Raw genomic sequence first — 25,791 nt, 5'->3', positions numbered from 1 at the left:
ACAGTTTGACCGCAGTTCACGGAGCAATTGATCCGATTGACAGCTGCATTACAGACTCTGGTCTGACTGGTTGATGCTGACCACGCTGGTCTAATCAGTATGTCTACATGAATCAGACACTTTAATGTTTTTTTAAGACCAGTGCAAGAGACCTTTTAACCAAATTTAGGACAGATTTTTGGACAAATCATGTTTAACTTACTTAAAGGAAATGGCCACTTTAGAATGAAAACACAGACAGTACTTAGTGACCCTCATGCCGACAAGAAGTCCAGTGTAGTTTTTTAATCCACAAAACTCGCTCGGGGTATCAGAAGATAACAGCTACACTTGAAGTGCACGGAACACACATTTTGAAAATGTAATAAAACTCCGCTAATGCATTTCAAAAACGTCAGAACGCCTCGACCGTTGTAATCCAAGTGCCCTGAAGCCGTGGCATGCAAAACTGACTTGAAAAGACGTAATTTACTGCACTTTTATAGCATCATTTTTCACCGTGGTCAGTTAGCCTGCCCTGCAGGTGTGCTGTGTTTACATGGCAACTCGCAAGACTCGAGAACGTTCAGAGACGTTCTTGTTCTCGAGTCTCGCGAGTTGCCATGTCGGTATTTTCATTCTAAAGTGGTCATTTCCTTTAAGTATCACAGGTAAGCACTGCAGGTAAGTAGTACATATGTGGTCTTATGCAGAGGGAAGTGTTAAGTAGGAATATGGTTATTAGAGTTAAGTCGATCTACATTTTGCAAACAGGTCAGTGCAAGTATGAAGTAAAACGACAGTATTATAGTTTTTTGAAGATTTGTAACATTAGAAAGGCTTCACAGTTTTCACTAAAAGAAATTAAAAACTGGATAAATGAAAGAAGATAAAATGTTTGTGGTAGTTAAGACCTCACAAACTCAAATTTAAGACTATTTAATGATTTTTAAGGCCTTATTGTTGTAACATTAAATTCAAGACAATTTAAGACTTTAAGGACCTGTAGACAGGTTTAGCGACTGTGGCAGCAGGAAGGGAGGAACGACATGATTTTTTTCCACAGATTATTTGTCTTCATCTGCTTCTTTCAGATATAGTGACAGTTATTAGTGACAAATATGACATGAAGTTATTTTCATTGGTTGCCAACTGTAGTTTTACACATATCATATCACATGCTACAGCTTGTTAAGACGCTGATAATTATGAAAGCTATCATTAAAATTTCAGAACTGCACTCTTACAGATCAACAAGATAAAAATAAAAACAATCAATAGAAAACCAGAGCACCTCCTGCACCACTGCACCACCCATACAAGTACTTCATATCAGTAAACTTAATGTTTTATGGCAGACATACCTTTTAAATGATGCACAAAATAACGTGACGAGCTCTTTCACTTTTTTTTTTATTTTGTAAGAATTATTAAAATGTACAAAAAGACAACAAATACAACATAACAATATATTATCTGAGACTGGCTGTGTGGTTTTTTTCTCCCTCTGTGGTCGGGTAAAGAGTCAGTGGTCAAAGTGAGAGAGCAGCTTCTCCACGCCGAGGGGTCGGGAGGCAAACACGAAGGATTTTCTACCGGGGGGAGCTTCTCCAAACAGAACGAAATATCAACATTAATAATAAAAATTAAAAAAATTAAATGGTGAACGGGGAACTGACTGAGAACCCGGTCGAGCAGAAAAAGACACCCAGCGCGCGATGGAGGGACATCGTTGTTGCTGATGTTGCGAACCGTGTCAGCGTCATACCTCAATCAAGACGGGCACCATTCCTGTAGGGGGCGCTGGTGCTGCTGCTTCTACCATGCAGGCGCTGTGTTCGCCAGTCGCCTCATTCGCCTGCGGAGAGAACGGGAGCAGAGCGTCAACAACCACACTTACCAAACAACTTTTTTGATCACTGATAAATCATTTTGAGTCATTTATTGTGAGAAGGAATTCATCTCTTCTTTCTGGTGTCCTTACTATTCTATGATGGTAAACTGAATATCTTTGGATTAAAGACCAAATAATTAATTGATTCATGAAGAAAAGAATCAAATTAATCTAAAATGTCTAAAGCTCACTGTGTAATTAAAATAATCATCCACTAGACTCATTTATTAGCTGAACATTTTTGTCATAATAAAACCAATAAAAGGTGCTGCAGCAGTACCTTGTTTTTAATTTTATTTTATTAACCTTTATCTAACCAGGTAAGAAGTCACAATGAGATAAAAGACAATCTTATATTGAAGACAGACCCGGACTGGAAGGCAACATAAAAACGGAAACAGCCGACTGCTAGTAGCAGCTGGCTCCATTGTGGCGGTCCATCAAACACCCGGCCGACACTCACCTTGTGTTTCTGTCCTGATCTCTGATCTTCTTCTCCATCTCTGCGTCTGTCAGCGTCTCCAGCAGGGGGCACCACTGGTCGGCATCGCCTGTGTTTCTAATGGCTATCTCCACTGTGGGCAGCGGGTTCTCACTGCAAAACACCACCAACAAGAACAAAAACACTTTGTTACACCGAGTGCTGCAGTAACGTAAACCTAGCTGACTGGTTTCCATCTGCAGCTGCAGGTTCAGCTGTGATTTTTCTTTTCATGTGACTCAGATCAGATGTTTGATTATTAATGTGAAAAGTGGAGTCACTTCTCCCCCTGAAGCTGCAGATTCTGAAACATGCTAAATTGAATCTGAAGCTTCAAAGACACTGTTTCTGTTACCATAACTAAACATTATGACATGGAACTAAAACATTATTTTTGACGGCCTGGATGAGCAGCGTGAGTACAGATGACTAAAGGACAGGATGAAAGAAAACCAAATTAATCTTTGCTGATATTTGAGGAAACTTAAGGACTCAATGGAAACATAAAGAAAATATAAAAACAAGCGTGAGAAGAAAAGGTAAAAATATTGTCTCTGAGCGGCTCACTGTTAGTAATGAAAACACATTACAAACCATTATTCACTGTCATGAAATATGCAGGAAATCAAAACATTTCTTCCACACCAGACATCCAACCGTGACAGAGGTCACTGCTGCTGTCTGGGTTTTGAAATATTTCATCACTTCACATCCTGGAAAACCCAAAAACTCAGACAGCAGACTGTCGGCTACATTTCACCCAGAGAGGAACCGTCAGAGCAGCAAACACCAAACAAGACCTTCGTTTGACTCAGTTCAACTTCAGTCTAGACGTTTTATCAAAACACGTCAGGGAAGAGACATCTGCTGGTTCACGAACAGAAGTGCAACAACAGGCTTCAGCTGCTGGACCAGCATTCTGAACCAAAGGTCTATAGAGGAGAGGTCAAAGGTCACAGCCACATCGCCATGACAACAGCTATACAACAGCAGAGATGTAACAGATTATTTCCACACTATTTGTTCCTGCAACTCCCTAAAAGTTTTAAGTTTTCACTGGTATGTTCCTAATTTTTTGGTTTAAAATGTTGGAATATGTCCTTCTATGTTTGTTTCTTTCTGTAACCCTTCACATTACGGCTATATTCACCAATATATTTAAGGAATTTGATGTAATGATCAACACAAAATAACACAATCAAACACTCGTTCTGCCAACAACCGCCACATCAAATTACTTAAATTCAACTTTGAGGTTTCTTCACATATTTATCAGTAAGGCTACTTTTAAAAATCCAAATGGCGCAGTGCTCACTCAACATAAAAGCATGGAGCTACTTTTGGCTGCCTCCTAACAATCCACCAAACATTAGTCAACCAGAAAGGTCATTAGTCAGCATTTATTAAATCTAAAACTCTATCAGGAGCTGCGCCTTGTCACAATAAATCCAAGCCTATATGACTGGACTATGTGGGACTTTAATTTGAAAGGACAGACACAGGAAGTGTCCACGCTCAGCAGTCAGACAGGAGTCAGGTTAATTTCCAGGGCTGGTACCTGCGGTTATTCCACAGGCTAGTTAATAACATGTCGGGCAGGAAATCCAAAGTGTGGGATCATTTTGAGAAGGTGAAGGACGAACCCAAGGTGATATGTAAACTCATCTTCATTGGTCGACTACAAACATGACGTATCATCTGAAACATGGAAGTAGCTACATGCCCATTAGCCCACAGCGTCATTAACAGGCGGCTCGCTCAGTGTGTGACGTGCACTTGGAGATAAAATATAGGCCTATATTAATGAAGGTTCATTAGTACGGTTTTGTATTTCTCTGCAATGTAGCACAGTGTTAACAATGTTACTGATACTATTCTTTCTCACACCTTCAACTCAAACCACCAAAATATATCATTTAATAATTACATTATTATTGTAAACAACATTCCAACAAGATATAGACTGACTTCAGCGGTTTAGATAAGAGACACATGACTGTAACCTGAAACAGTTAATAAACAATCTAATCTGAAGCACAGACTTCTACTTGTATATTGTTTTGATCTGTAAATATTCAAATTCTCCTTAGATGACGGATGAAATGGGCTTGGTGACTCTAGTACTGGATACCTTCCATACAAAAAAACGGCAGCCAGGATACAAACACACTTTCAAACAAACATTTTGCAGTGTGTTGGTGAGACAGTACCTGAAGGCGTACGTCCTCTGGTGCCAGCTCAGCTGACCGCGGATGCTGTAGGCGATGGTGGTGACAAACTCTCCGCCCAGGCCGAGCTCAGAGCAAAGCTTCAGGGCGAACTTCTCTGGAGAGTTCTCCCTCTCAGACATGTCCCACTCAAACTGGTCCACCAGGGAGATGTTCCCAACATGGATGTTCAACTGGACACAAAACATTTAATCAACAAGAGACAAAAACTCATCTGCACCACAAGTATAACTCTGGAGGATGTTCAAAGATACTCAATATGATCTAGATCGTCACCTTGATGATGACCCTCTGGTCCGTCTGCTCCTCCAGGATGCTGTCTGTCGGATAAGACTCGATCTGCTGTCTGATGGCGGAGGCGATGGCAGGGACGAAGGCCAGCGGGTTGAGGTCCAGGTCGTCACAAAGGATTTCAGCAAACATCTCAGGCGTCATCAGCTTCTCTGGAAATTTCAAAAAAGAGGAGAAAGTTTGTTTTTGGTCATCGATGGAAAAGCCTTTGCTTTAATACAATACTTCTCTGAGCTGAGAGAAAGTGATGATGGGACGTTACCGTTCATATTCCAGGTGAAAGCGTCTCTGAGCTTCTGTCCCTCAATCTCCATGTCCAGACGGATCGGAACCAGAACTTCAGACTGAGTGGCGTTCTCGTGGATCACTGCTGGATCGTGGTCGTCAAAGCTGGGAAAGACAAAACACACACAGGGAAAAAACTTAGCGATTGCAGCTAAAATTATACACTGCTCTTACTGTTCACTTGATAGCAGTCGTCCGTCAAAGGGGCATTTTGTCCGCTCTACCAGTTGTACATCATAATGTAAAGTTCTACTGTGCTGTGAAAATGTTACATTGCAGCCTGTTTCGCTGCTGCCAGCTGAAACAGTCTCACTCAATACAGGACCAGTTTCAAAAACTGTTGTCTCCTTTATTCACTTAGACACAAAAACATGGGAAAAGGGCTCCAGGTTGGAAAGAAAAACAAAGTTACCCTTTCCAAATGAACAAAGGGAGTGATTTGTGCAGGTTCCTGATGCTCACCACAGCGGGAAAGTCCTCTTCTTGTCACGGCCCAGTCGGCTGCGGTTGATGGTGGTGGAGCAGGGCACGGCGTCCAGGTGGTGAGAACTGTTGGGCAGCGTGGGAACCCACTGACTGTTCCTCTTCGCCTTCTGTTCCCTGGTGAGAGAACAACACAGGTGGGTATGTGTGAAAACTGTACAAAATGAGAGCGTCGTTTTTTTTTTTTATTCCATCTTAAATAACTCCAGTGAGACCCGTAGTACATTTTACATCTCACCAACATAGATTTAAATGTTACAGGTTGCATCCTACTTTGATTGGAAAGATTTAGGAGGGGGAGAGGTGATGTCATTATTACTACAGGGTATCTGATTTCCAAAGTCCCACACAACTCTTAATAATCTTAGGTTTCAAGCGTCAAGTATTAATCAACAACCGGAGTCATACTGTGCTGAAAAGAGCCTTTCAGATCTTTTTTCCTGCTTTTTATTTAAGGTTACAACATTCATTTGTCATTTTAAAACACAGGGCTGCAGAATGAAAAGTCAGTTGTAGCCCCTTCATGTTGCACACACAGAGCAGATACACAAATATTTAAATTAAAATCAAATTAAACAACATCATAGTTATGTATATGCATGTGCATCTATACCTAGAAAGACTTAGGTTAGTATTAAACTGCAGCAGACAGTGCTTCCTGAAGTCTACGCCTATAAACCATCAGATCAATGACTAAAACTAGTACTCACGATAAACTTTGGTACATTAAAAAACAACAACAACAAAAAACACTAGAGGCTACACATGACCTGAGAAACCTCTTCTGATGTGATCCCAACATGTAAACAGAGCAACACTCCCGTTAATGTAATTTTAGAGACTCACCATTTTCCACTACAATTACAAATATTACATTACAGACTCCTAAAAAGTACGCCCTGTCTGCACAGTGTTTTCAGAGGGGACTGACTGCAGTGGAGTTACCTGAGGTAGGCTGGGGGCTCAGTGCTGATGGACACAGCTTTGTACTTCTCATCGTTTCCTTCGAGGATCTCCTCGACCTCCGAAGCTTTCAGCAGAGTCACACTGGTGGCCAGCTGAGTGTAACCGTGATCTGAGCGACAAGAACAAGAGTAAAATCAACACAAGACGACAACCACTGAAATGATAATCACTGTGTCAAGTTGTGGTTCCTTATCACAATTTCCCCCCACAATTAACCTCTAAAGCTAAATAAATGCATTTAACCATAAGTGACATTACAATGTGGTTTTACATGCGGTGCTTAGATATTCTTTAAGATCATTATGTTGTCATCTTTTAAAATAGAAATATCATTTAACTTGAGGTTTACTGTCATATTTTATTTATTTTCTGTCTTTGAGATTAGCTCCTTCAATTGTTCTGGGGTAAAATCTTTTAAAACAATAACTCAATCTCCTTATAAATGAATTGACAGACCTTACTTAGTTTGTTCTATTCAATAACAGCGACTGAAAGAGTCTGTAGTCCATAATTTTTACGTACAACAGCCTTTAATATTAGAGGAAACAATAGAGTTTAGAGATAATAATGGGGACTCAAAGCTTGCTACAGCCCCACCCAGCTGTAGATGTGTCAGCACTGCACTCTACTGACCGTGTGATGACTCCACTATTTTCTTCCGTTCTTCTACTGATGCCAGTTTTCTCCATAATGACGGGTATCTTTTATACAGGGAGCCTCTGAACATACGGAGGTAGTTTCCCACCTGAACACACACACACACACACACAGAAAGAAAAAGAGAATCGAGATATAAGAAGGCAGATTCTTGATGCACAGCTTGAATCTATTCAATCTTATCACTAAGACTGCAGAGGGCTCTAAGAACACAGCCAAATTAAATATTTAGAGCCCAACTGCACCATTACGGTTCAATAATTATCAAGGCTCACTTGTCCTTTTCTGGACTGGAAAACAAATTTAAAATCCAAGTTCACACAGTTTTTCCCGTCATTCAACACTGATGGGAAATTGACTAAATTAATGTTTAGATTGTTTAATTCTTCTTTAATTCAAAACTATTTCAATAATAAATAAAAGATTTGGTGTCTGAATTATGCTTTAAATCTCACCTAAAATAAACATTATTGAGGGGAAAAAAATACATCAGTACAACAGCAGATTTCAATATTTTCACTGGTAGTGTACCTTATTTGAAAGCGGTTTCTAATCACTGAGCATCTACTGATCTTCAGATAAGATGTTTATAAAGCTGTTATTTTAGTGACCCTATACAAAACAGTTTCTGCTTTCACAGCTATTAAAATTCTGTAACTGGCTACATATATTTAAAAAACTATGGTCAGAGATAATTTTGTCACACTTGCACTAAGATCTGGATTGAAATCGCATTGTACATTAGAGCAATAACCTCTTTTACATCCCACAAAACATCTCATTTTTCTCACCCCACTTCAGTCCTCTACTCTGCATTGTCTCTGTAGCCGCCTACATTTTGTTGTTTTGCCTCTGGTGATCATTTCTGTTTTTATTTTGTATTGTAATGTGTTTTAGTTGCACAACAGGAACCTGCTGAAAACCAGTTTTTAACTGAGTCAGGTCAGTTCTGACTGTAACACACAATGTTACTTTTAATTCCTTTCTTGTAAAAATAATTAAAACTCATGACATTGACAGTCTGGTAAAATACACACCGGTTTATTGTGCAAGTAGCAGTACTATTGACATGTATAAATAATATGAGACCAGCAATAGAATCAGCCTGATGGCCAACCACGTGTACACATTGAGGGAATCTGACACCAGTTTTGTTTGCATTGTCCTCAATGAATTTACATAGAAATAGACACAAGAGCTACGAGAAATAACAACAAAGCGGAACAACTGAGGGTAAAAGAAGACTGGCCTATGATGCACACAAGTAGGTAAAAAATAAGTGTATTTAACTATACAAATATTATATAAAACGTTTAACGACAATAAGAATAACATAAAAATAAAACGCCTAACGGTAGTTAGGCTACAAGTCAAGTGTTCACGTAACGTTAGACATTAAAAAAAAAAGAAAATACGTAAAACAACAAAAATATGTTTTCAACAGGTATGTGTCTAACAAATTATATACGTATACTATATAACGTATGGTATATTGCATAAATATAGTACAGTTAACCTTCATAACGCCAAATAAAGCAGCTTTGCTTTGGATTAGCACCGTTAGCTTGCTAGCTTAGCTTAATTGTTTCACGTTAGCTAGCTCGGCCGCAGATAACCCGGTGAACCTCAGGAGAAGGACGAACATTTTAAGGTCAAACTTTATCCCGATAAATCAGCATATAGATAGATGTGTTTTATTTTTAAGACTATTTTTAATTAAATGAACAATAAACCTCAAAACAACGAATGAGTATTCGTGCGCTGTCGTGCATCGTTAGCTGGTTAGCTGGCTGCTAGCGGACCGGCTGCCGAGTTAAACGACACTTTTCTGCCAGGTAAGTGAATTTTTGAATACGGGGTTTGTTGAATAAGTGAAATACTAACCTCTGATCCGATCATGTAAAAGTCTCCATCCTCCTCGAGCTGAAATTTCACCGGTTTTTGGCCAAACGTTTTGCTAAGCGCCATACTGAAATGAAATAACAAAGCTCTGTGCTACTGCGCAGGCGCGAACCACGAGAGCGTCCTGACGCTGAGAGATGACGTTGCACTAGTTCATGACGTCATCAGCAGTCGCTACTCTGTCAATTTAAAATATTATGTTTATTATTAGCAGTGGTAGTTTTACTATAATCACCATTTATTATACTATATTAAACTCATATCAAACTTTTATATTCTGTACTTTATTGCTGTACTGTATATATATATATATATATATATATATATACTATTCTGCTGAACACTGTATAGTTTATGTCATTACTTTACAAATTTGATGTCATTACTTTACAAATTTGATGTCATTACTTTACAAATTTGACACTTTGCTTTGTAAAATCATTTATTTTTTTCCTATTTTATGTCATTGTGCTGCTGCAAAAAATCTCTCTAGGGATCAATAAAGGCTTATCTTATTTTTGCTATTCTTTAATGAAATCAGTGCCCTAAAATTTTTTAGACAAAAGATTGTAAAACAAATTGTCACCGGTTTCTTTTCAGCTTAATCTGGGCATCTTCTCTACCAAATAAATAAATTCCAGTGAGTGTGTTCTTGTATCATTCCACTTTATTGCACCTAACATTTTTATGGTCTGGATGATTTCTTCATCTGTGTAGTTTCGCTGAGTTAATACCAATGACTGGTCTAAATTTTATGTGAATAGCTGCACTATAAATGTGCTTACTGAAAAAATTGTCGTGTGAAATACTTCCCCCACTGTATTATTAAATTGTAATGCTTGAAAAGTCTGATTATGATCTTTAACACTTAAAAGTTCAGTGTAACATCCACAGTAATTATAAAAGACCCTTTATTATTTTAGCTCTCTGTGCTTCTGATTTAAGCCCAGTATGATGCAGCTGTACAATCTACTCACAGTTGTTATGAATCTTGGTTCTTTAATCTTCACATGAAGGATGCAGTAATAAAGAGAAAAGAGTCTTTTTACTTTTATAAACTTAATGTTTATTCGTATATACATGAATATATTAATCTATAACCAAGAAAGGAGAGAATGTACAATGCAAAACAAAATCTCTATATACAAATCAATAAATAAACAAAGACATAATCAAGGAGAGTTTTGTATTCTACACGGGTTTTTGTGTTCTTGGGAAAAGTAGGAAAAGTAAAACAAAGAAGAGACTGCAGTTAGAAAAAGTTCGGAAATTCTTTTTTGTTAAAATGGAAAATGGCACCCGAGCACAGTTCAGGGGAACAAAACAAAGAAATGAAAATAAAAACACACACACCACACCAGCTGGTTTCCAGTTTTTAAGTTTTTTTTTTCTTCTTCTTGTAAACGCAGCCTTTTTGTTCAAACTCGCACAGAATCAGGTCAAATCACAAAAAGGTACGTCATTGTCAACACGGGCTACGACGACACACACAAACCGGTCCAACATCAACCTCATCAGCACGGAAACGCTCGCAGGGTCAGTTCATTTTAAAGTTCCACTCATGTGCACGATGTTTATGTTCGATGTTATGAGACGGAGCTGCTGCAGAAAGCAAGTCATCACTGATACAGGCAACAGTGTTCTTTAATTCAAGGCCTGATGATAACAAAGTTTTTATTCCAACCAAAGGCATAGAAGGAACTTACGCTGCGTTCAAGGTGTGTTTGGAAAAGTGAGCACCTGCTTTAGGATATTGATGAGCCTTGAAAACATAAGGAAAAGAAGTCATATATTTCAATTATTTACATCTTCAGTAGAATCTAAGGAAGTCAGACAGTACTGAGAGATGGATTAACCAGTCCCTCCAGGATATTGCGATGTTGTGGTCGCAATAATTAATGCGAAGTGTAAATTCTGCACAACCTTGCAATTTTGTGTAACTTTTCTCCAAGTTTTACTATTTAAAAAGGATAAAATCTCATTTTGTTGTAGAGATGCATACAGTGTATTGATTTGGGGTTCTGTGCCTGGAGTCACAGACACACAGTGACGGGGCTAACTGTTAGCATCACACGGCTAACGTTACCCAAGGGTTTTTAAACAGGTTTAATGGCAGAATTGAGCCGAGCCGTTTCTGTGTCGGTTTGAGATAAACGGCTCTGTGTCGGATGTTAACTGCTGCGGGGCTTCGGCCTACACGGCGAAAGATGACAAGTAGGGATAAGATCACATTGTGCCGAGTTAGCTTGTGCTAACCAGGCAGAGAGAGCATGAGGGGAGCAGCTAACGGGGACGATCCTTTGATAGGCGGCATCACGAATCCAAGACAGCATCACAGCCATTTTTTCAATTTTCCTACAAACACTGCAGCAACCATCGCAATTTTTTAGAACAGTTGCCGTGAAATCAGTCAAAACACATTGTTTTGATCTTTTCATGGGAGTTTTTGACAACCAGACAAACATATAGAATAATGTGGCCAAAAATGTCTTTTTCAGGGATCTGTAAACAATTAAAAGTTGATGGTTTTAGTGTGAACTGCTGCTCCATAGTCTACATTAATTTATGACATCAAGTAGGAGATACTAAAACACTTTTTTACAGACATCATGGTGCATTAAAGGTCATGTTGCAAAGATGTCGCTCCGACACAACGGAGGAGGAACTCTGATATACGTTCTGACGTTCTCAAGTGGTTTTCATGCCTGAAACTTGGCCAAAAAGAAAGTAAAAATACATTAAAGTCTTGTGTAAAATGTTGAGCACCAGTGGGATGAAATATATAGAATAATGTAACGTTCCTGCACGCCATGAAGTGTTTTTGATGAGTGTGCAGCATTAAAAACTGAAGACACTGTCGACCACTTGTACTCACTTTATTACCTAAAACATTGTTAATAAAGTGAGTGAGATTCTTTGTTTCTTTCATGTCAGATATAAAGTTTGGTTGGAATAAAAACCTGCTGTATGGTTACGAGCTGCTGGTTTGACGGTCCAGTTTTGAATATAGGCAAATCCAGCAGCAGTTTGATCCTGAACAGAAATTAAAGGCGACATTAAAACATGAGAAAAAGGAGGATTAATTTATGAAAGTTTCTACAACAGCTTCATCTGCAGCTCCGGACAAACATCTTTGCTTCAAGTTTCTCGGACGACTCGACATCTAATTCTCCACAGGGAAACGGGTCCAGACATCATAGTGTTTTCACCCTTTTTTTTTGTTTTCCAGAAAAATGCGACAACAGTAAACATATAAACTTGTTTTTTTTTTTCACTGTGAAAGGCAGAGGATTCGTCTGTTTAAAACCTTTTTCTCTCTTTCCTTGTTTTTTTTTGGCACATGGAGGGTCAAGCCTGACGCCTTCGCTGCTCGCCAACAAGACGAGCAAGGGGCGGATGTTTACTACGACACCGCTAAGGGGGAACGAGACGTAATTTTTTTTTTCAGTTCACAGTGCTCGACGTGACGCGCCGATCAACAGGCAGAGAGGGCAGAGTGAAAGGGGGTCAAAGGTCACAGTGTTCAACAGCGAAGGATTTCACGCCACGGGGGCACGGACAACATCCACGACAGCCGGACGACGTGCCTCCTGCCGCTCGTCACCATATTGCTTTCGCAGGGCGTTTTTCAGGGGTGCGGGGGATATGTTTCATTCACTTTATCGTTAAGAGAATTATGAACTTCATGCAGGTGGAAATAAGAAAAAAAAAGGCAATACATGGTCGCAGTGCAATCCAGGCAAATGTAGTGTTTTGTTGTGATATGAAGAACTCAGGAAGAATCCAACCTTTGATATTCAGTCATAAAGCATTTTTGGTGAAGCCACTTTCTCTTAATTGTTGATTTCCTACATTTCCCAGGATGCTCTGCAACAGCACTCAGGGAAGGGGTCTGAAAATTGGCTGTTGATGTAACAGGCTTTTTGCGCCACCTCCCAGCAGCAACTGTCCAATCATAGCTCGGCACGTTCAAAGTTTTGTAACTTTTTAAGCATTTCTAAAAGCACAAAAGCAAAAGTGTGAGACGTGCATTAATCTGTGGGTTTATCTGCTCTAACAAGACCCGCAAACGTTAGCATGTCCGGCTAACTGTTTTACAACCTTCAGAAGTAAGTGAGTCTTAAGGGCCATCGTTTTTAGTTTAGTCCACACTGTAACTACAGCAACTACACTGGAAAACAATATCGTTGGGATCACTTTCAGAGCGATTTGATCGACGATAGAAACTCTGACCGCCAATCAAAGGCCTTTTGAAATTTACTGCCGCCTGGAGCACGCAACATGTTCTTGGCGCCACTGTTTACAGAACGATATTGTTCATCAGTGTGGATGCTAACATCGTTATCGCTTTTGGTGTTTACTTTCAGGGCCAAAAAGCACATCATTAAAACATTTCATCAGTTTGTGTGTAAGGAAAAATGTCCTGTTCACGACTAACACATCCACTGTGTCGTGTTTTCTCTACAGTTTGTGGAAGCTGGTCCTGGATGCTATCAGAGTTTAGGCTAACGTTAGCGGCTCTGTCCTGCTCTACATTGGATTTGGGGAAGTTTACACTCCTGCCAGTCTTACCAAAGATTTACATTTGTTGACACATTCGTCAGTCCTCATCTTTAAAGCGAAAAGATGCGAAAAGTATGTGAAGTATGTAAGCTAACGAGCCAAAACCAGGACATGCGTTACATTCAGTTTTTCCTCATCATACTTATAATACTAGGACCAATAAGTCAATACAGGCTGTTTCTTAATTTCCATGTTTTTTGAATGGATCATCCTCTGGTGAGGACTTTGAGCCAGTTAGCATTAGCCTCAGGCCTTAAGCATGATATCATGTATGTAAGTGCATATTAAGGATCCATTTTACAGGGTTCTCGCAACGGCTGACAAAATCTGTTAGCGACAGCAGTCTGCTGGCTTGAAATGAGAAGCTGCTTTTGTCTATTTTTGGGACCCACTCCTTCAGAAATAACTTAGACTTTTGATGGTTAACGTGCCTCTATTGTCACTGTAGCTGCATATGAGCTAACGAGGTTGTGGCTAAGCTAACGGTCAATAGAACAAGCTAACGGAGGGAAAATGTAGAATCCAGAAAAGAAGCCCTTTAAAAAGTTTTGTAGCTGTTAGAAATGTGACTTTGTATCCGTGGGAATAAAAGAAATATGGCCCCCAAAAAATGGAAAGTGCGTCACCAAAATCTTCTTTTTTAAAACAGTGATAAGATGTTTTTTCGGTTGGATTTTTCCTTGAAAGAAACAGATCATGAACAGCACAGAAAGAAGAGAGAGAAGAGTTTGTTCCCTCGTGTGCAGCTTGGCAGCATCACCGTCGTTCGTCTGGGCTCCTGCGGCCTGATTTAAGGAGCTTTTCTGTATTTTGACAAGTTTTCCACGTCTGGATGTCGTCAAAATCTTTTCCACACTTTCCGTAAGAGAGAAAGAGCCCAGAGAGGAAAGACTCTGCTGTCAACACCGGCAAGTCAACCACAGCCGACACCGCAAGAAAGAACGTCCTGCAGGATAAATAAGCAGGACGCGTCGGGTGCGTCTGCAACACACAAGCCTGTCATGGCACATTTGGAAAGTGGTTACTGATGGATATGAAGGATGATCCGCCATGTTGGAAGAACCAAACCACTAAAACACAGTCCATCTCTTCTTCTGGTGCAGCGGTGGAGACCAGGGTTAAACCAAAATATCAGTTTGCTGTTACAGAAAATGTTGAATATTCTTTTCTGACCACAGCGAGAGAAACATGCTAACCTGACAGAATATTTTGTTTTGATACATTTATGTTATTTTATTTTATTTTATATTTATTATTTATTTATTCTTTGATAAATTGCGTTTCGTGTCCCAGAGTTTCTCTACTGCAGTGATTCAGGAACACGACATACTATCCTTATATAAAACAAAAACAATAATAATTCAAGTCAGCTTTTAGTGTCTTTGATGGTCAAAATGTTGCTTTTCAAGAAGAAAAAAATATTTAATAAACTAAATATTTTAACTCTTTCTTGCAATTACTATGGTCAAATTCAATTATATCAAATATTTTCAAGGAAAATCTTTTTTTTTTTTTTTTTTTCCAATAAAACCTTGTAAGCACTTTCCCATTGGTCTATGGAAGCCCATTTTCGCCAGAAAAATAAAGAAAAATTTGCAATGATAAAAATACTCATGAATGGAGCTAAAACAATTGTCTAATTAATCGATTAGTCGACCAGCAAAAAAAATCAGCAACTCTTTTGATAAGCGATTAATTGTTTAAGTCATTTTTAATGTGAAAATACCAAAAATCTATGGTTATCATTTTACATTTCTCTGTTTTATGTGACAGTAATTTAATAAACGTTCAGCTTTGGACTGTCAGATAAGACAAGTTCATTTAAGACAATAACTTGATAAATGATTAATCGAGAGCCCGAAAGAATAATCAATGGGAAAATATTCATTATTGTCACATCTGTTAATAGTAATTCAAACTTATGAGTAATTAGTCAAAGTTTAGTATTTTTGTTTTTTTTTTAATCTTGTTTTTCTTTTTCTGGCAGAAATGGGCTTCCATACATTGAACAGAATTTTCTGACAACAGCAAACCCAACATTTAAAGGTCTCACTCCGCAGGTGAGAAGAGATGCTCGTGTCGTCTTCCAGCATGGCGGCAGCGTTCAGGAAGTAGAGAAAGCAGTGACGTGATAAAGATAGTTAGCAGCAGCACCATATCAGAGCAGAGAGATGCGAAAAAATGTACAAAGCAAAAATGGAAAAAAGTGTTGATATTGTGACGAGTCTATTAACAAAATCTCATGGTCCGTTTCAAAAGAATATACTGCACAGTCGGTGTTAATCGATATATACACTCAGTTCAGTTCTTTTTTTTTTTGTTTTCAGCTCATTTGTTCTTCCCTCGGGAACGTTTTGTGTCCCAGTCAAGTGCGATCAAAGGACTGCCACATCCTTCACGGTGTAGTGGTTACGATTCATTAATAAAAATAACAAAAAGAAAACACTGGCATGTGATTCATGGCTGTGCCCACTGGATTTTGACACCATGTTTCCACTTCACTTGACCTTTTTTCTTTTTGTAACATGGCAGCGTTCAGAAGTTTAAAGAGTTCAGATGCCTCCACGTCAGCGTCGCTGGTGTTAAAATGCTGAAACCAGTCCCAGCGTCCGCAGAGCGAAGAGTTCAGTGCTGCAGTCCCAGAAACACTGTCGACATCAGGAACCCCGGGGGCCAGACGGTAAAGGCGGCGGTACACTCACAAGAAAAGTTCCCTGAAAAAATAGAAACACATTCGAACACCCGGCTGTTCGTATTGTTCGTGTATGTACACTCCATGCCAGGAGGGGGCGTGCATGAAGACTGAAGTTGAAGGCTGCCGAGGGACTCTGGGGTTTTAAAAAATTGTTTCATCGAAGGTGCAAAAAAATCAAGCAAGAGGCTTGGACAAAAATGTTTAAGAGCTGGCCGAGTGACACTGAGATGTAAACAGTTGTAAACAAAAAGTAATGGATCAGGAAATGAGATGGATCGTCTTCTCCACGAGCCAACACGACCGGTTGCGTGACGTTTCAGACCGAGCGGAGACTGGTAAAGAGTTCGACTAGCCTCAGAGCAGCGGCGCCCAACACCAACGCGGCTGTTTGTTTTTCCCACAAACGTGTCCTTTTGTTGTCCTGAACTCGCAGCCTTCAGGAAACAGCTTCTATCAGGGCGTTTCCTGCGTCGCACTCGGCCTTTTAGAGTCCTGGGAGGGTCCTGATGACACAACAGCTGTCCCTAAGTGCTAAGGTGCTCCTCTGCTTTCTGCTTATCCACAGAAAGGTTGGTCATTTCTCTCCTCTGGCATCTCTGTCCAAACCAAAACTCAGATACTTCAGGTTAGTGTGCCAACTCCGACAGACCCGAACACAAATGTTTCTTCTGAGGAGTTGGAGACCAGAGAGGGTTAAGGGGGCGGAGGGGAGGCAGGAAGTGGTGCGTCGTTTCTCCTCAGAAAATCCCTTTGGCGATTTTCAGTCCCTTCTGTTTCATGCGAGGCAGCGTCGAACTGGCGACGTTCTTGGCTCGCATCGGCCGGGCCAGGCCGCGCTTCTTCAGCACAAAGTCGTAGTTGGCAGTGGAGTTCATGGCGTAGAAAACGTTGGCGTTGTCCGGGATCCGGAGCTCTGCAGGGCGAGACAAGAGGGAGAAAAGACACAACATGTAATGAGTCTAAATTCATCTGGTGAAAATCTTTCGTGTTGGCAAGAAAAATATGAACATTATGATTTATTGTTCACCGAGCATATGGTGGATATATGTTCTGCAACAACATGGTCATAAGTTTGTACCTTTGTCCTCAGAGATTTTCTGCATCAGCTCGTACTCTTCGGTCTTCTCTCGCTCCAGGTTGTGTTTGATCATCGCCTTCCTGATGACAGCTGGAGTCTTGTCTTGACTCGTCACCTGAATCAAAAGGACGAGGGAAACATCAACAACTGACGTCTTTGTCAGAGTCGACTTAAATGTTTCTTACTGCTTTGAAGCTTTTAAAGGTTTAGATGTGAATCTTGGCAAATAAAAACAGCCATTTGGTTTATTACATTTTCATGTTTTGGGTGTTTTTCTTTCTAATTATTTACTAATAGGTGTATAATTTTGTTAAGCAATGCAATCAGAAAACTTGCTCTAAAACTAACAAGATATTCAGCAGATTGTGGCGGCTGATCACAGAGAGACCGATATTTTATTCTCATTAAATTATTCTTTAAAAAGAGATTAACTGACCAGGATGCTCTTGTACATGTTTCCGTTCTCCACGTCCAGGCTGACCCTGATGATGCAGCAGTCGTCCACCTGCTGGTTGTACAGCGGCAGCGACAGAGTCGAGTAGTTCGACACCGCCGACACAGAGCGTTTGTGTGAGCGGGAGGCGGACAGTGGGGTGGAGGAGGAGACGGAGGAGGAGGAGGCGCTGCTGGAGCCCGAGGCCGAGCCGGAGCTGGAGCCCGTCCCTGAGGTGTCCAGAGACGACAGAGACGTGCACTCCCAGAACTAAACGGGGGGACAGAGGAGGTGGTGAGGACAAAGTTATCAAATAATCTGTCAGCTACCTTCTGGATTAAAGGACTACTCCATCAATTTTACATATCAAGATCAGGTTACTAGTGTGACACTCAGCCTGTGTCACTAACAGGGGGCATGTTTAAAAGATGTGGGTGTTTACCAGGTCTAATGAAGAGCTGTAAGATTGAGTTGCATTATGGGAAACGTAGGATCGGTGCATTTTGAACTTCACCCATACGAAGGATAAAAAGTCCTGAATATCTCGGCCTCTGCTGCCTTATTTATTTTACCTTTCCTTATTCAATCTCTCTCTTGCATGTCTCCAAACTTTATGGAAGCAAAACACTAACCGCTGGGGTAACCTTTTGACAGATAAATCATTTACAATCCTGAATGAGGACACAAGCACACAGCCAAGGCTTCTGACAGACTGAAGGCTACCTTCACTATTCCCCTGCATCCCTCTAATATTAACACCATATTTAATATCTGCACTATATTAAATATTTGCACATATCTTATCTTCGTTACATACATTTTCTTTGTTGTATATACTGCATTTTTATTTAAAGCACAGTAGTAGAGGCGGCAACAAAGCATCTCACTGCACACTGTAGAGACATGTTGAGTATGTGACAAATAAAACTTGCAACTTGATTTAGGGTGTGGTAAAATGTCGGAAAACAGTGAAGAATTATCCACAAGACTTCACAGAGTCAAAAGGTGATGTCTCCAAATTACTGGTTTTGTAGAACCAACAGTGCAAAACCCAAAGAAATTAAATTCAAGATGTTGTTAAACAGAAAAAAAGATCATATTTAAAAAGCTTGGACCAAATAATAAGCACTAAATAACAGAATAATATTGGACACAGAATCTATTTTTTTCACTTGTGATAAGTAGCGCATATAATTATAGTTAACATAATGTTCTGTAATACTGTCATCTGTAAACACGTCTGAAAAAGTAAAACTTGTTACCGTTGACGTTGTATCTGCTGGTGGAGCGTCTCTCCCCAAAGCAGAGACGGTGAGTTTCACTGAAGGAGTCGACGTCTACAGAGAGAGAGAGGAGCCATCAACAAACAGCCACACAGGTGAACAAGCAACACGAGCATCTAATTGGCTGCTGAGAGGTGATGTCAGAACCAGGAAAACAACACAACATCAGCTGAGGTTTCTCTGGCTGACTCTTCTTGTATTTTAATATAAAATAACCAGTGGTGGAGTGAGTATGTAACTACTTAAGTAAGTAAATGTACTAATACTTCAATGTAAAAATACTCCACTACAATTACAATGGTGTCTAACAATGACGCACACACATTGAGATTTGTAGAGATGACGACTTCATGATGATGATTTTATAGCTACTTTTTATAATCACAAATTTTGACTGGTTAGTTTATGACCTTATATTTGTATATGACTGCTTTCTTTAATTTTATGATGTATGGATAGATTGGTGCTTGTTTTTTAACTGTGTCTTGAAAGATGTCCTTGAGGGCTTTGAAAAGCACCTATAAACAAAACAAAACAAAACAAAACAAAACAAAATAAAATAAAATAAAATAACATAAAATAAAATAAAATAATGTATTTTATTTTATTTTAAAAAATAAAATAAAATAAAATAAAATAAAATAAAAAATAAAGTCCTAATGAAATACATCATTATTATTATTATTATTAAAAGTCAGTCAGTCAGTTCACTACGATAAAAGCAACTTAACTATAATCAGGAAAATGTACTTAAATTATTAAAGTATGTTACATGTGACTTTTATACTATAATATCTGATCTCATTAGATGATTCTGACTCATGCATTCATGTAAATGCAAGACTTTATTGGTGTAGTTGTTTGAGGTGGAGCTCATGTTGAAATAATACCTAATGATTATTTTCATTTTGGATTCATCTGCTGATTATTTTCTTTATTAATTAGTGATTGTTTGATTTGTAAAAAGTTTTGAAAATGGCCAGAGATGCTCGTCACGATGACCCAGAGCCTAAAGTGACACCTTCACTATGTTTGTTCAACCTCAACACTATTACTGATACATGCCAGTTATTAACATTATTCAAAGGAAAAGTTTGTGAAGCTGCAACCATGGAATGATTTTACAGGGAAAATGACTTGAATAGAAATTAATTTCAGTCAGTTGACGAGTTGATGATAACTGACTAACTGTTTGAGCTGTAATTTATAACACATACTTTATAAGCTCTTTGTATGATTTGTTTGCAAAATCTTAATTTGCACAGTAACTAAAGTTGTCAGATAAATGTTGTAGAAGGAGAAAGTGTCATAAAAAGACTCAAGTAAAGTACCTAAAATGTTCCACCACTATAAAATACTGTTATACTGTCTCTCTCGTCCTCACCTTTCTCTCATGTCCCTCTGGAGAATCTGACAGGAAGCTGGCGTTCACGTCTTCCAGGTCTGACCCACTGGAGCTGACGGAGGTGACGCTGAGAGCGTCGCCGCTGTCCCCTCCTCCTCCTTGGTACGGTCTGTAGTGCGAGTGGTCGAAGGACTTGGAGTGAGAGCCTGGAGCGCTGCTGCAGCCGGCCTCCGTCAACTGCCGGCTGGACACGACACAATAACACAAGGAGGAGTTTTACTCATGATACCAGAGTTCTGATTAGAATTTGAGTTGTAAAACATGTACAATAATATAAAACACAAAACACAACAGTGCTCAGTTTGTCTCAACACTGTCACTCACTCGCTCCAGCGCTTCATGATTCCTCCGTTCTTCTTGGCTCTGAGCGTGTTGCTGGCCGACTCGGACAGAGGCTCGATCTCACAGGACAGATTGTAGCTGCAGGAACAGGAAGTCAGGACGATGATGACAATGTTAATCTGAATTTATCTCAACGATAAGACAGGACGACCTTGTTGTTCAAAGCCGTCCTGCCAATTCATTGCACCGATATGTCAGTAAACACATCACCACCCTGAGTGCTGGATCATCACTTCACTGGTCTGAATTATTTAATACAAAATCTGCTGAGTCAGAATCAGTAGGCTGTGTTTTGTCATTCATCCTGATACCAGCTTTATATATTTCGCCTGCTGCAGCTTTAATACTTTGTCTTGTTTATGTTTAGATGATGAATATAATTTGTCTATAGCTTCAGACGCTCCCGGTGGATTTCACCACTTTCCCTGAGTGTTACCGTCATTTTTAAATTGCTTTCAATTATTTTAAAGTGCTCGCTGCCGTCCTCTGACCAACAGCGTCTTTATTCCTAAACGCTCTGTTGTTTCTCTGCAGCATCGCGCTTCAGAGCACAGCTTCCACAAACATGCTCATGTCTTTCAGTCTTAACGATCAAATGGGGGGAGCACATATTGGATGTCGACACACTGGATGTCAGCGGTTGCATCACTGCACAGACTTCCTGAAATTCTGTGAGTACATAATGTTTTCCCTTTAGCAAAACAGAAGTACATCTATAAAATTAGACAAAGAGAGATGACTGGTTGCTCTGTTTATTCAAACGCAGATCAAAACCTTGTGTCGGGTGCTCATGGCGAACGTTAAACAACAGGAGACACAGGAAGGCGATCCAGGTGCTCATTAAAACAGCCAACATGTTTCGACTGCTGCAGGTCTTCGTCAGGGATTAGGCCTAATTGTTCTATGTTTCTGGAGTACTGGATTGCCTGTCAATACCACAGAAAATGAGTATTGAAACCATTTTAAAATATTCAGAATCAGCAACAACACTAGTTGATGTTCCCAGTTCCAGTTGTAAGAGTTCATCCTGTTTAAACTAATCTTACAGGAGAACAACCAGCAGCAACTAGAATCCTTCAGCACCATGTTGAGTTAGATTATCTGGTGGTCTTCATTAGATATTCTTGTCAGAGACAGTCACACACTGTTGTTGAGACAGAGACGGAAACAGACCGACTAACCTCTCTGCTTCGCTGAGTTTCTCCACGCCTGCGAACCACTCCCTGAAGTGGCTGTCCTGAGTGAAACTGTAGTTGTTGGAGGCCAACTGGAGCAGTTTGATCTGAGCGATCACCTCAAACTCCTGCAGGTAGAAAGGAGAGCAGGAGACAGTCAATGGAGGGACAATAACTTCCATTTGCATTGTATTTGTATGTTTCTGTTCACCTCATGTTATTCCCAATAAAATATTACTAAAACTCAATCTGTTTGTCTGTTCCCAACTTTTAAAAAGCCACTTTGCTTTAAAGAAAACACCAGCTCTAATGTGTTTTTCAGACCCTTACAGCTGAATATGAAATTAAACTCACCTTTCTTCTCTTCTCAAAGTTGATCAGACCACCCTGAAATAAACAGATTTAAAAACGTGAGGCAATGATGGTTAAAAAAATAAATAAAATAAGGGTAAATACAAAAAGTATCACAGTAAACGTGACAGGTCAGGTGTCTGACCTCAGTGTAGTCCTTCATGGCAGTGTCCATCATCACAAGGTCCGTCAGGAAGGTCCCCAGGTAGGGAATCGTCCCCTGCATCACTCCCTGTTCACAGAGGACAGATGGATATGACTGAATTAAAAAAACATTGAGGAAGCTGGGACTTTTTTTTAATGTAGAGGTGCTAAAAAAACAAAAACACTTTCCTCAGAGCAGTATAAATACATTTCTCCTGATACCAGCTGCATATTTTACTGTAATGGTACCGTAATTCGGAAGTAAAATCACTGTGGCTGTTTTGGTGATTTTCATTTCTCTACCATTACAGCTATTTTAAAAGGGACAGTTCACACCCAAAAAAGGTGCAAAAGGAGGAGTGCATCTACTGTTAGCTCACCTAGCACCACTTAGCTAGCTAACGTTACAGCTCAGCCAAGGAGGACACCATTAATGTCTACATCTCACATTGTCACGAGCCTCTCGTCCATTAGGAGATGCACGCTTCCTTCTGCGCAGTGATATGGTTAGTGGGTTTAGTTTGGTAGAAAGAAAATAGTTCCTCTACGAAACTGCTCACAACAATGTCTGTGGATTATCTCGAGTAACCACGCCACGATTTCTGGTCTTAGACATTGCTGTTTTCAACATGCAACAACATTGCATTTTCAAATGTATTTTTGGGGAGCTTTGAGCACCACAAGCTGAGTGCCATCTAGTTCCATTATATTCGAGAGAAGGCAGACATCTCTACGGCCGATATCTCCAACACTCGACATCTCACCAAAACAATCTAGACCGATAAATAACCCTATAGGTAAGAAGAAAAATATGTACTTTTGATTTTTGGGTGAACTGTCACTTTAACTCAGCTAACTGTAAAAACTCTTCAATTGGTTTATGTCAGAAATAACAGTCTAATGAGTATTTGGTCTCTTTCTTCCAGACAAACTGCAGTGACTCTACCTGCCACTAGATGAGGCTGTTGGCACAGAATTAATACAGTGTATTGTTCAGCGTTGGAGGCAGCAGAGTGTGAGAGTGTAAAAACATGAGTCAGAAGCTCTGTGATGAGGACACTATTTTCTTTCCCTCTGGTGTTTCAGTGTGTGGACTCACCAGGTCTCTCTGCTGCTGATGTCTCCTCTGAGCTCGTTTGGGGTTGATTTCCAAAGTGGCGAACTTCGAGGTGCCCTCCTGCAGAAAAACAACAGCACAGTGTATCTATGTCTAATAAATTCACAAAGAAATAAAGTGCAACGGTTTCACACATTTCACCTGCAGGGCTTTATACCCTGCAACACATCTGAATAAGAACGACAATACAGAAGTAACAGCGTGTTTTTTAAAAATAATTTTCCATCCATGTCAATTGAGACAACCATTAATCTTTGCGCAGCTGCAAAACAGTTCAGGCTTTTTACAAAACGTCTAATTCAATTGACAAAATTTGAGTGACAAACTGTTTCACTCAAAGCTGGTTTATAAAGTATATTAAAGACACTTCAGTCAACACAACCTTCATGCAGGTTGTGTAAACCAAAACATTATATATAATAAATCTACCTAATTTAATAGAATAAATATCCAGCTTTGATAAAGAAATCCTGCTCCCTTTAATCTGCTGCAAATTTGACATCGATATTATCTGACAAACAAAATAAAAATCACATATACTGTATGACCATAATCAGATATTGATGACAGAATAATTAACAGTATTATTAAATAGCCACCACAACGAGGCTGTAAAGCCGTGTTCAAAGTGATGCAATCTGTAGTTTCATTTAGCTACTTGTCACGAGTGGCATTTACTGACGTATTTTAAGTCGTTGAACAAAATGTGAAAGTCTCTTCAGCTTGTGTTAACACAGACCTTATTTCAGGCATCTGACCAAAAACCTACTGACTTTGAGACGAGGGAATCGTGAGTGCTACAGTGCTAACTCATTTCCACGTTTTTGGACTCATTCCTGCACCACTCTGTTACAATCCCCTATAACAATCCTATATCTCCCATAATGCAACTGACTAACATTTTTTAGACTTCCCCCACATCTTTAAGTTGTAACAGAGGCTTTCTATAAATGCCGTCATCTCCCAGTAGTCTCCAAGTCCGATCATCAGGGTTATTTTCAAAGATCTGACAATATATAATACAGCAGTTTTCAGTGGCTGAGTACTAGTGCCCCTTCACTTTTGAAAATACAGCAATGAATCCATGACTGAAATGAGAATTTTTGTGTTAATGCGAACTAAAATAGAGGTGGTAGATATCCTGACTTGAGTTCCTAGAACGGGTAAAACAACAAGTATGTGGAATCCTACATTTCCCATAATGCAACTCAGTAACAATTTGTTAGACTTCCCTCTTTGTTGTAACACAGGCTTTCTGTTTTACATTTGTTGCTCTCCAAGCTTGACAAAGCTCCTCGTTAACCCCAGAATAAATGATGCAAGTGTTTTCACAGGCTGTGTCTTTAATTCTGAGAATACAGCGATGGACTTTTGTGTGAATCGACTAAACTACTGTTGTTTTTCATGACAAATAAAGTTTGATGTTGATATTGTTTGTGCTGTTTTAACATGAGATATTTTAGCCTGGATGTTCAGGTCTCTGTGGAAGCGGGAACCTCCCTTCATGGATGTTTAATTGAACTCCGTTTTTATGGCCCTATATGAATAAAAGTATATGAGAAGCACTGTGACATTTGTTAGTTTAATTCAGATGTGTGAAAATGTGATTTCTGTGATTACAAAGCACGAACATCAACATGAATGTAACCACACTTTCATGCTGCCTGTTCTTCAAAACCCCATCTCAGAGAGAAGTGGGGGGAATCCACCTCCTGCTCACATTCCTCAGAGTGATGTAATACTCAGAGGCCCTCTGCAGCGCTCGGTAACTCGAGCTGACTGAACGCAGCCTGGTCTGAGCAGATAGAGCGAGAGGCGACGCCCCGAGGTGTTCTCTTACGCAGACGCCAGATTAGAGCTGTTATCTGCACCTGCCACGGGTTTCCTCCGCCCTCTGACGTCAGCAGGGATTCCCTAACACGAAGCCCGGGGTGTTCGCTCACCGTTACATCAGCAATAACTCAGGTTTATAAACAGGTGATAATACATTCACCATCTCTTTATTTTGACACAGTGCAAAGATATTCATGTGAATGGGA

The 25,791-nt window shown here is 39.8% G+C and overlaps 2 protein-coding genes across 6 annotated transcripts in view; both read right to left on the bottom strand.

Annotated features, from left to right (window-relative positions):
- Positions 1 to 1,373: 1,373 nt before the first annotated feature.
- On the bottom strand, positions 1,374 to 9,303 carry smarcb1a (SWI/SNF related, matrix associated, actin dependent regulator of chromatin, subfamily b, member 1a). The gene is made up of 9 exons (XM_050050227.1): positions 9,149 to 9,303; positions 7,241 to 7,352; positions 6,587 to 6,716; positions 5,621 to 5,758; positions 5,136 to 5,263; positions 4,859 to 5,025; positions 4,565 to 4,755; positions 2,337 to 2,468; positions 1,374 to 1,837 (listed from the first exon to the last, which is right to left on the bottom strand). Exons 1-9 carry the CDS (start codon positions 9,230 to 9,232, stop codon positions 1,798 to 1,800), a joined length of 1,122 nt encoding a protein of 373 aa, XP_049906184.1. The 5' UTR covers positions 9,233 to 9,303; the 3' UTR covers positions 1,374 to 1,797.
- A 905-nt stretch (positions 9,304 to 10,208) lies between these two features.
- The window catches only part of ralgds (ral guanine nucleotide dissociation stimulator), a 98,307-nt gene continuing 82,724 nt past the window's right edge, over positions 10,209 to 25,791 (bottom strand). For all 5 annotated transcript variants that reach the window (XM_050050210.1, XM_050050208.1, XM_050050213.1 and 2 more), the window contains exons 9-18: positions 23,735 to 23,812; positions 22,637 to 22,723; positions 22,495 to 22,527; positions 22,147 to 22,268; positions 20,948 to 21,043; positions 20,603 to 20,807; positions 19,198 to 19,272; positions 17,939 to 18,205; positions 17,503 to 17,617; positions 10,209 to 17,337 (exon numbers count right to left, since the gene is read on the bottom strand). In XM_050050210.1, the coding sequence (XP_049906167.1) occupies positions 17,162 to 17,337; positions 17,503 to 17,617; positions 17,939 to 18,205; positions 19,198 to 19,272; positions 20,603 to 20,807; positions 20,948 to 21,043; positions 22,147 to 22,268; positions 22,495 to 22,527; positions 22,637 to 22,723; positions 23,735 to 23,812 (1,254 nt within the window). In that variant the 3' untranslated portion in view covers positions 10,209 to 17,161. The remainder of the gene's footprint in view (positions 17,338 to 17,502; positions 17,618 to 17,938; positions 18,206 to 19,197; positions 19,273 to 20,602; positions 20,808 to 20,947; positions 21,044 to 22,146; positions 22,269 to 22,494; positions 22,528 to 22,636; positions 22,724 to 23,734; positions 23,813 to 25,791) is intronic.

This window comes from Epinephelus moara, chromosome 8, assembly GCF_006386435.1.
Source record: "Epinephelus moara isolate mb chromosome 8, YSFRI_EMoa_1.0, whole genome shotgun sequence".
Taxonomy (NCBI): Eukaryota; Metazoa; Chordata; class Actinopteri; order Perciformes; family Serranidae; genus Epinephelus; species Epinephelus moara.
Note: the sequence above shows the minus strand (reverse complement) of the source record. Positions and strands in the feature narration are given on the sequence as shown.